The sequence below is a fragment of the Crocuta crocuta genome, unplaced genomic scaffold (assembly GCF_008692635.1).
Source record: "Crocuta crocuta isolate KB4526 unplaced genomic scaffold, BGI_CrCroc_1.0 scaffold69-1, whole genome shotgun sequence".
Taxonomy (NCBI): Eukaryota; Metazoa; Chordata; class Mammalia; order Carnivora; family Hyaenidae; genus Crocuta; species Crocuta crocuta.
The window spans coordinates 400,628-412,307 of NW_027551577.1; the positions used below are offsets into that span (position 1 = coordinate 400,628).

Genomic DNA, 11,680 nt, shown 5'->3' on the forward strand with positions numbered 1-11,680 from the left:
GCCAGCTTCTAGGCTCAGCAGAAAGCTGCCTTGGCTACTGACACAAGAAGCAAGTGGGGGAAGCAGCAGCGAGCTAAAATTCTGGAAAATTTCATGTCCCCATCTTGCTGGTATGGCTCATTGCCTGTCCTGTCCTGGTGGGACCTTGTTACAGGAGGACATCCATCTCAGGGAACTGGAAGACAAACACTGGCTCTGCAATGCTGGAGCAGATCGCCATGTCAGACAGGTGAGTGAGAGAAGTTGTCCACCTCCCAGCCCAACTTCCCAGCTTCATAGATGAAGCCATGTAAGAAGTGAGCCCTGCCCAAAGGGAGCCTCTGATCAGGACAGAACACAAAGGCCCAAGTAGCCAGGTAATGAGATCAGGCAGGACTGGGTTATATGCTAAGTTATGAAGATAAAGATGGGACACTATGTAGAAGCTCCAGGAAAGGAGCAGTTACTGTGCACTGGAATAGCCAAGGAAGACCACCTGCTTTGAACCTGGAAACGTGGGTGGGATCTGGAGAGCAAAGTGAGAGGGTGTTACAGAGAAGGCAGTGTGCCTGATGGGGGTGAAGGGAGGGAAGGAAGAGAGGGGCGGGATGGGAGAGCTGGAGGCAGCAAGGAGAGCAAGCAGGTTTGATATGAATTAACACTCCAGACTCAGAACACCTTCCCATCACCTCCAGGTACAAGCTGTGGGTGGATACCTGCTCTGAGATGTTTGGTGGCCTGGACATCTGTGCTGTCAAAGCTGTACATGGTAAAGATGGGAAAGACTACATTTTTGAGGTAAGTCTGGCCCAAGGAATATCTTAGTAAGAGACAACCCCCAAGGCTGGAGGCCAGGCTCTTGGCTTGCGAACTATGTGGGCTGCCCAAACTGCATTTAATTTATTTGCCTGGACCAGGGGATGGTTCCCAGACATGTCCAATGGACGTGCATTGCAAAACCTCTCCACCAGTAGGGAGCTATTGTTTGCAACCAGCTAGGCTGACCCACACCAAGGGTAAGAGATGCCAGATCTGGGTTCCTGGAGTCCTAGTCTAATGCTGTTCCTCTGGGAACACTGTAGTGATTTGCCATTCTTGGTCTCAGAAAACTGGACCTAGGAATCATTTGGTTCAATCTCATTTTGTAGATGAGAAAACTAAGGCCCAAGGCCATGAGCATGTGCTCAAGGCCATGGAGTGAATCAGTGTCTCAATCTGGGCTAGAGCTTAGATCTCCTGGATGCAAGAGATTCTTCTTAGCATCTCTCTGAGGCTTAGAGATACTTTATTCAGTTTAGTCCTCTAATCCAACTTTGCTGACTCCCTTTTCCCATATTAAAGGAAAAGTGGGTTGCAGTATGAATCCTTCATACATGTTCTTGCCCAATGTTTCTGGGAACAGGAAAGGCTCCTTGCCAGGAGTAGGTGATCTTTGCAGAGGATTAGGGTCAGGAGCCCAAAGTGGTCTTCAGAATCTACTCCATGATCTGCTTGGCGTGTAAACATTCTAGACAATCATACCTCCCCTCTCTCAGTGGGCTTCAGTTTACTCATCATTAATGTGAGCTGGACAACAGAGTCTTTGATCCTGGTTAGGTGGACTCTTCCTAAAGGAGGAAAACATTTACCTGGACCTTGAGGTACAGGAAGAGTCAGCATGGTGGTGAAAGGGAAGGGATCCCAGGTCATGAGCAAAAGCAGAAATCTAGTTGTTTAATGGGCAGAATATATGTGGAGACAGAAACTGCATGGGTGAAAAGTCTCAGAGATGAAAACTGCCTACTCCTAACTAGAGAACTAAGGGAATGACCTTCATATGTCCTGCCTGCAAACCTCTGAGCCCTAGAGCCATACTCTGTCCTTCAGCTACCAATCTTTCAGCCTCACTGAGCCCTTGCCTGGGTGAAGCCTGGTGGGGAGGACCTTAGGAAAAGGTTTGCCGGAGAAGGGAACACAGGGCCTATTTCTGCAAAGGAGCATGCTTCCAGCTCAAGACAAGAACACCAGTTTCAACATATCTCTGATGCTTTATGTCAGCTCATTCTGAATTTCTATACCAGGCCTTTGAGGTTTCTAGACCCTTTCCTAACCTGGGCTACATCTTCCACCAGGTCATGGACTGTAGTATGCCACTGATTGGTGAACACCAGGTGGAAGACAGACAACTCATCACTGAACTGGTCATCAGCAAGATGAACCAGCTGCTGTCCAGGACCCCTGTCTTATCCCCTCAGAGACCCTTAACCACCCAGCAGCCACAGGTAAGCAGCAGGAAGAGACAACGGAGAAGCAAGAACCATTCCCAAATCCACTGCTCTAGACATGGTGGAGCATGTCTACGATGGAGGAGCCTTCTCACGAGGGGTCTGCAATATCAACTATAGAACTGTCCACAAATGGAGTTTTGGCTCTCTTCTCTCTGAACTTGAATCTCTGGAGGAACCGTGGGATCCCATTTTCACTTGGGATACTCCTACTTTTTTTTTTTTTTTTAATTTTTTAACGTTTATTTATTTTTGAGAGAGGGAGAGTATGGGTGTGTGTGTATGATCAGGAGAGGGGCAGAGAGGGAAGGAGACACGGAATTGGAAGCAGGCCCATGCTCCAAGCTGTCAGCACAGAGCCTGATGTGGGGCTCGAACTCACAAACTGTGAGTCATGACCTGAGCCAAAGTTGGATGCTTAAGTGACTGAGCCACCCAGGTGCCCAGGGTACTCCTACTTTTAAATGGAAGGTCTCTGAGGGAGGGCTGGGTCTGACCTCTCACCAGCTGTTTATTGTCTGTGAGAGGGTCTACTGCATTGGTAGAGAAAGAAAGGTGTTATCAGTAATCTGCTGGTCTAGGGGTTCCTGGGGTAACCTTAGCTAGTTAAGCATCCAACTCGTAATCTCTTGATTCTTGGGATTGAGCCATGTGTTGGGCTCTGTGCTAACAGCATGGAGACTGTGTGGGATTCTCTCTCTCCCTTTCTTTCTCTCTGCCCCTACCCTGTGCTTGCTTGCCCTCTCTCTCACTCTCTCTCTCTCAAACTAAATCAATAAATTTTAAAAATAAAGAAAAAAGAAATCTGTCAGTCTAGAGAGAAGAGGGGATCACTTCACTCTCTTCCCTCATTCTGGAAGAGAGTAACAAGCTAAAAAATTAGAAGTCTGCTTTCCTTCCTAAGGGAGAAGGAGACAGCTTTCTTCCGTTGACCATAGTGTGTGACTCATGAGCAATCACCTTCACAGTGACAGAATCTAAGCCTCAGGTCTGGTGGGAAATCCACATTTAAGTTTTTGTGGCTTGGGTCCCGTGGCTAGAATGAGCCAAGGAAAGGCAAAGCTGAGGGTATTAAGTCCCATCTAGGAGATATGTCACTTTGCAACAATATCCCCCAACTTTCTTCCCACTGAATTTTTGCATAACGAAATGGTAAGAGCTTGGGACAATGAATCCAAGAACTAAATCCTCGTCTATCTGTTCCCTTAAACAACTGTGTGACTTTGGGCAGAGGAGAGTAGAGGAAGGGGGAATTACTACCCTTTCTAGGACTCAAGTTTTATCACTTGTACATGAAATCGTTCAGAAATCTTTCTTTCAAAATCATACTTCAGATGATTAGGGAAATAGAATAGAATAATGATCTCAGAGTATGGGCTTTAAAGAGAGAACTATCCAAGTTTGAATCCTGGACCCTCTTATTTACTGGCTTTGTGATCTTGGACACTTAGATGTACTTATATGTGGCTCAGCAGAGATGACAGCCCTCTCCTAGGGTTATTATGAGAATGAAGTGAAGTAAAGAACCTAAAATATAGCATACATAGTGTATCAAAGGTGCTCAATAAAGGTTATTTGTTGTTATTAAGTAAGCAAGCAGTCTCTGGGCTTGGGCTCCGGGCAACCTTGGGTTTCGAGATCATCACTCCCTTTCCTAAAGATGAGTGCCTTACTGGGAATATACTGCAACCAGAAGCCAACTAATTGGAGTCTCAAAATCCTTCTGTAAGAAAGAAGAAGAGGAGTGGGGGAGGGAAAAACAGGATAAACCAGCTTGGATTATTTGGTATAGAAGCAAATTACCCCACATTTGTCTTCCTATCATTTGAATACCACAGAATCATAGCATAGGAGCACGATTGATATTCACAGTAATGGACCTGAACCATCAATAATCGGTTACACGTAAGTCAGTATTCCACATGCTGTTTAAGAAAGCTAGAAACGTATAAGAAATATTTCTGTGCAAATGACTAACTTAAGTCAGTTCTTTCTCTGGATCTGTTTCTCCACCTATAATATTAGATAGCACTAAATACCTTTTGAGCTCTGAAGATTTCTTTGAGTAGAATACTTCTTTTTTTTTTTTAACTTTTTTTTTTTTTAATGTTTTACTTCTGAGAGGGAAAGAGACAACGTGAGCAGGGGAGGGCCAGAGAGAGAGGGAGACACAGAATCTGAAACAGGCTCCAGGCCCTGAGCTCTCAACACAGAGCCTGACGTGGGGCTCGAACCCATGAACCGTGGGATCATGACCTGAGCCGAAGTCGGACGCTTAACCAACTGAGCTACCCAGGCGCCCCTTGAGTAGAATACCTCTATCCTTGCTCATGTTGGATAAATGGGAGCTTCTGGGCTAATACACTTACCTTGAGTGTCCAAGTTGAGAGTAGCCACCTGCAGTGGGATGCTATCATCTTAGGGGTGTCTCGTACCTTCTGTAGTGGGCTCATGCTGTGTCAGACTTCTGGGCAAGTACAAGAATCTATTCTGTACATCAGGAATGTTCGTCACTAGAGAATTACAGTAGGGTAATTAAGAGAACAAAGATTAATTGCTTGTTCAAGTTATAATCCCATTATTTAAAATTTATACTTAATTTGGCGTGATAAAAGACTTTCCTGGTTTAAAAAGGTCAGACCTGTGGTTAGAGTTTATGATTTCATAAAAGCTTGTGGATCAGCAGATTGTTGCCTGCTGCTGCCCTAGAGGAACAGTACCAGGTAACCTCCTTCTTCCCTTTAACTCTGAGAAATACAGAGAACATCTGGTTGCAGCTTAAAGAATTTATGACAGAGAAGGACAGCCTCATGCTGCCCAGGCAAGATAAACGAAAATGGGCTGTTCTGGGATTCTTTGGGGATCTCTGAAGTACTTTTATAAACAGAAGTGTGCAAAACTCTCTTGGCCTTCTTCAGGAATGTCATTTTGGACTAGAATGAAGAGGAGACCTAAGTTCAGCCTTGTCCTTGCCACTGACTCACCACGTGACCTGGCGTAGATATCTTCCTGTTTGTTTCTGTGCCTCAGCATCTTCATGTGTAAGATGAAGGACTGAACAAAAATCTGCTAACATGTCTTCTAGCAATGAAATTTATATTATACAGAAATAATATCTGAAGCATAAAAGTTCAGTAACATAGAGAAATCACCAAAAATATTTGTCTACCCCACAGAAAGCATTAGCTCCTTTTTGGTACAAGCCCCTTACTTCGCAAGCATTGTGTATTGCAACTTAAATATTCTAAAGAAAAATCTAGAATATATCAAGGCAAGAAACATAGTAAGGAATGAGCTTTCCTAAATATAGGGGGTCCTACAAAAATCCCTTGTAGAAAACCAGACTGGCTCAAGGATAAGCTTTTCTCTGCTCAGGCTCACATTCAAGCTACACTAGGATATTGTGGGAAGCTCACTGAGTCAGGACACTCAGGGGTTAGTCTTAGTCTATCCTAATATTGTGTGACCTTAGGTAAGTCCTTCCCCATCTCTAGATCTCTAATTCCTCACTTACAGAATAAAGCTGAATCAGATGATGTCTAGATCCCTTTGAACTCTAAAGTCACATGAAACCTGGAGTCAGACCAACTGCAAAGCCCAAGACTGCCTTCACTCCTGACACCAAACAAAAGTTCAGAGTTCCCAAGAATTCTCTGGAAGGACTCACATAACTTACTGAAAGCTGTTATACTCACAGGTGTATTATAGGAAAGGATACAGTTCAAAAACAAACCAAAGGAAGAATGCACAGGGCAGAGTCTGGGAGGTTCCAAACATGAAGATTCCATTGTCCTAAGGACCCATTAAACTCCCCCAGCATCCTTATGTGACAGTACACGTAGTGCTAATCAAGGAAGCTCATCTGAGATTCAGTGTTCATAGTTTTTATTGGTTTTCATGTCACAGGTATGCTTCATTGATTGATCACCTGCTTGAAATTGGTCTCCAGCATCGCTATCCCTGGAAGTCAGATTAATACCATGTGGCCCAGGGGTATACTGTGAGTCACCTTATCAGCATATATTATCAAAAGTGATCTGAGAGTCTCTCACCGCAAATAACAAAGACACTCCTATCACTCAGGAAATTCCAAGAATTACCTTCCAAAAGTTGGGGGGACAAAGGCTAGATTTCTTACCTCCCAGGACTTGAAGGGACAAAGGCAAGATTTCTCTTTGGGCAAGGCCAAATTCTTTACACCATACATGATCAAATCAACTTAGCAAATGTTTCTCAAATATTTTAGACCCTTATGGGCAAGGACCATGCCTTATTCATCTGTGTTTCCACTGACTAGCACAGAACTGGCCCAACAGGTGTGCTTAAAATTAGTTAGTAGACTTAGGCTACAGTGATGAATGAGATACAGTTAGCTGTTTATATTCTAAATTGAAATGACGACTGAATTCACAGAGGTCATTGGTCAGATGGTACCTTCTTGTATTCTCTATTAGTTTCCTCCTGAACCTTGTGCCTTGACCCCAGGCCACCCTAAAGACAGAAATACCACAGTCTGTCACACTTGGCAATATGCTGATACTTGGGCTTGAAGTCATGACTGTTCTGGTCATATTTACACCTCCCATTTCTCCCTGATGATAGCATATTTCCACTGGTTATGACTGAGGAGACATTTCAGCCATCCTGGCTCCAGTCCCATAGGGTGTCAGACCAGATTGTTTCCATATTCCTACTATTACATGATCTGCTTCTAAGGCCCACCCTTCACTGGTGATCTGGATGCCACCTCCTTTTGGCGTTCAAGTTATCCGTCTCTTCTCTGTCATCAATGTCTTCTTTTCTAGAAGATTTTCACATCCACCCACAAACATTTAGAAAAATAAAATAATAACCAATCCCACCATCCCAACGAAATTGCTCTTGTCACAGTGACTCCAAGTTGCTGAGTTCTTATATTCCCATCTTCTTATCTTGCATGACTTCTCAGTAGCCATGATACAGTTGCCCACACTCCCTGCTTCTTGAAACACTTTCCTTTCCAGGCCTCAGTGACCTGGTTCTTGCCTGATTTTCATTCTACCTCATTGGTTTCTCCTTCTCACCTCCTTTACTGGCTTCCCCACCTGTGCTAAACCTCCAAATGTCAGTGCCCAAGAACGTGGTCTGTGTACATTCCTTGTGATGTCAGCCTGCCCATATCTATCTCCTGCCCTGACCGCTCCTTGAACTCCAGATTCACATTTTTAACTCTTGCTTGATATCTTTATTTGTACATCTAAAGGTATCATAAGTATAACAAGGCCAAAGCAGAACTCATTTTTTCCCCCGTAAATTTGTCTCCCCCTCCAATTTTTCCCAAGTTAACTCATGTAGACCCCTACCTGCCTCTTTGCCGTCATACCATCCTAGCTTTTCCTCACTGTGCCCCAGCCACACTGGTAGGGGCCTTTGCATGAGCTGTGTCTTCTCTCTGAAATGCTCTTCCCCTTTTTTTGCATGGCTGGCTCCTTCATGATAGTACTGAAATTGCCTCAACCATCCAATCCAAAGGTACCAACCACCACCCCCGCTTCTTGAATTTTCTGCATAGCACTTGCTATCAGCTAAAAACATTCTCATCTGTTTATGTCTTTGTCTTCTACTCTTCCGGTAGAATGTAAGCATCTGGAAAGAAGGGGTCTGTTCACTGCTGTATCTCTGGGGTCTGCAGAGTAGCTAGCAATTTGTAGCCACTGAATACATCATGAGTATACTGGGGTGGGGGAGGGGGGAAGAGTGATCTGGCCAGGTGCAGTCAGTTGTCAGTAGAAAAGTTAACAATAACAAAACTAAGCCTGTCTGCTTTTTATTATCATTATGTGATAGCAATTCTATGCAAATGATAGTGATGAAAATACTCCTCCTACCCAGGCAAATCATTCCTCCGCCTCCTCACCTCAATATGGTATTGCAGTATATATTTGTTGAGTGGGTTACCGGATGGAGTAAGTGTCTCTAACAGCCTTTGAAGTATATTGGAGTTGGTGTCAAGATCCTGTGAGTGATTTTGGTAGTGTGCAAATGGACGGGCTGTAAGCTAAGGGACATTATCTGGGTCCCAGCCAGAACTCTGCACAGTACACTGAGACCTTAGGTGCTTTCACTAAGTCACATTCCATTCCTCACAGTCAGACCCTGCTTGCTGGCCTCTTTCTTCCATGGCTCTGGCACCTCAGGCTGAAAGAGCTTCTGGCCTGATCCACAAGCCCTAAAAACTGCTTCTTGCCCAGTATTCTAGGTCAAGACCAAGACAGACAATGACTAGCCATTTATCTACCTTTCTCTTTCTCCCTCCCTATCCTTATCTGCAGCTCTACCCTTACAGCTCTCATTTCTTTGACTGTAGAAGAGCACCTAAAGGAGGCTGAGGGGGAGGTGAGTAGAGGGCTCACCTTGCCTTGTTGCCAGCCAGCCCCCTAGCCTGAGACAGATTAATTATAGAAAACAAAGAGCAAAGTCATTTGAGTGGACTCAGGCTAGCTGCTGTGCCCCATTCAAAGGGATAGGGGCAGGGGTGGAAGAGGCGCTGGCTATGCTCCTGAGAGCAGAGAGACAAGTGGCAAAGCCTCATCTGCCTCTTGACAACCTGGCCTCAGCCTGGCTGGACTGCCGGGTTTGACGCTCCCTAAGAGTTGGCCAGGGCAAGAGACTCCCTCGGCTGTGAAGTGCTTCGGGGAGACTGTTCTCAAGGTGGCAGTGACACCTGGTGGCCAGTGATGGCCAAAGCCTCCAGGCTATATACTTCTGAAACCTTCCTATAGGCCCAGCTCTCCTATCCCCTCCACAGATTCAACCGACCTTGTGGTCTGTCTTCTGGGATCTGAGCTGGGCCTTATATCCTGGGGCTCTGGAGAGATGTTTGCTGCTCCTGAGACTCCTGGGAACCAGAGAGAGAACTTCAGGTAGACAAAGAATCAGGTCATGCCAGCAGAGGTGGGATCCTGGGGTTCTCCTTCAGGTGAAGAATCTTTGTTCATTTCCCACTACACTGCTTCCACTTTTTAAAATTTCTTGTAAAGTCTTCCAGAGCCAAAGGGCTGAATTGCTAATGCAGGGATTTCAGACACTAGTGGGCTTTCTCTTTGGTTTGTAGGTTATGCCCAGGAGGAGTGATTCTAAAACTCAGCCTTTGGAAGTATTTAGTACACATAGGGTATCCAGGAGGAAAATGAGCCTCTTCTCCTACCTTGAGCTGATCAGACCACAACTGCAATGTGGTTGCCAGTCTGAAGGTCACAGTATAAACAAGGACAACTTCTAACTCTACCAAGAATATGCTCAGAGGAAAGGATCAGGAGGCTGGAGCATTCAGCAAATCTGTGACTCAAAGTTAAAGGAGCTCCAGTTAAATAGCAGTACTCTCAAGGAGCCTATGACTGGGTACCTTTAGTTCTCTGGTACCTGGTGCCCAAAGGCAAACCTGCTAGAAGACAGGAGTAAAGTCTCTCACACTCGCAGAGGAGATGGCTGCCCTGGGAAGTGGTGTATGGCTGACACATCACTACTGATGTTCCTGCAGGGGCAGGATGAGCTGCTTGTCAGGACTATGGTAAAAGTTTGGGGGGGGAGGGGTGAGTAGGGCGGTTAGGGCTGTTGGGGAAGGTAGCTTAAAATCCCTTTCCAGATCTGCGATGCCGTGCGCTAGCCACAGACCTGGAAAGGGCAGTGATGAGACTTCAGAACTGAAGCACTGAGGCCCACAAACCTGCAGCCTCTGGCCTCTGTTGGGACATTCTACCAGTCCTTTTTTACTGGTTCTCTGGACTACAGACATACTGAAAACATTTCCAGCCAGGTCTTTCTAGCTACAGAGGCTCAAAAAGATGAAGTTTCTTGAGTACAAGGACACCAAGACCAAGAATGGGTTTCCATAGGATCTAAAGTGCCATGCAGTTAGGGAAGGGACGCAACTCAGATCCCAAACAGGGGACTAAGAGAGACTCACATAGCTTAGAAGAAGTAAATTTAGGACAAATGAAAGGTCTTCCTGCTTCCCACAGCAGGGCTGGCTTTAGGGAATTAGTTCCCCAGCGAGTATAAGCTGAATATGTGAGATTTGAAGCAGGTTCAGATAAAGTCACTAGTGACCAGATCCCTTAGCAGACTATTAAGGGAAACTGACTATTTTCGGGCTGTCTTAACTTTTAAGGGACATCTTTAATCACTTGAAGCTGACATTCTGACCTCGGTTGACCTGGCCCTCAGTGCCCCCATAGGTCTCATGGATTGCCCCCATGGGACACTTCTTATGTCCTTAGGAAATCACTGATCATGGGAGGGCCCCAATCCAGGAGATGAGCTCTGCCCTCAGAGTAGCAATTTCCCTCGTGAAAGGAGGAGGAAGAGGAGCCCATCCTTGGGAACCTTTTATAACCTTTCAGAGGAAGGAAGGTGGGCACTGGTGACTGCTGGGGTAATCTCAGAAAGGTCCCAAGGTGCCTGAAAACATGCTGTCCCCTTTGCTCTGACTGAACCTACAACCTCCCGACCACATTCCTTCCTGCTGCCTCATTCCCCCTGGGGTCCTAGACCGGGGGAGCAGAGCCTGGGGGAGCTGATCAGAATAGCTCTGTGGTGTGTCCGGCAAGGAGCTTGGCCTGGCCTCTTTCCTGGGGCCAGACCCTGAGACCCTTTCCCAATTTCCTGTCTCAGATATGCTGAGCAAGCACAGGCCTTCCTCCTTGGTGGGGGCAGCTGGACTCGGGCCAACAACTCTGAAGAGTTGAGTCACTCAGTGTCTTTCCTTCCTCAGCTTTCCGTCCTGCTGGGACCTCAGATAGGCGCTTCTGTCTCCCAGCTTGTCCGCTGAAAGCCACAGGATAGCGAATTAAAGGTGCTTTTGACGAAACCCCACACAGCCTCATCCATGGGCTCAGTTTCTCTCCTAGACCAGTGGTTGCCTGTCCATTGACCTCAACAGCCAATATTTACTGTTTCTGAAATGACTTTTCTGCATCTTCAGAGACCTTACTGGAACAAGTCAGTGATAATTCAGAGCACGTAGTCCAGCCTAACCCAGAGTCTCCTGCATGCAGAGCTACTGTGTCCCAGGGGAAAGGAGGCCACCCAACAGTACTTTCTCCATCGACTTGTGAAGTTCTAGGGCTTCATTAGAGCTGCATTCCTTTGGGTTTATGTTTATTGTTATCTAAATAATAGTAATGGTGCTCACATATATCAATGCCTTGCCTAGCACTGTACAGTTCATAAAGCACAATCATTATTTTGAGCCTCACCACCTTTATGTGAGGTGGTTTGGCTGGTATTTCTATCTCTGTTTCATACATCAGCAAAGAGAATGAAAATGACTCCTGCAGAATCACACAGTCACACAGGAGTGCTGGATCTTTTGATCCACAGTTCAGGGAGTGGTCTACACTACTATGCACTATGCCTTTTTCATATCTCCTCCCCCTCCCCCCCCCCCCCCCCACGCC

General features: G+C 45.9%; 1 protein-coding gene across 1 annotated transcript in view; it reads left to right on the forward strand.

Moving 5' to 3' along the window:
* Positions 1-11,680, forward strand: part of SYN2 (synapsin II) — a 191,144-nt gene that overhangs the window by 165,574 nt on the left and 13,890 nt on the right. Inside the window, exons 9-11 of the mRNA XM_077751633.1 lie at positions 155-229; positions 675-777; positions 2,091-2,240. Of these exons, the coding sequence (XP_077607759.1) occupies positions 155-229; positions 675-777; positions 2,091-2,240 (328 nt within the window). The remainder of the gene's footprint in view (positions 1-154; positions 230-674; positions 778-2,090; positions 2,241-11,680) is intronic.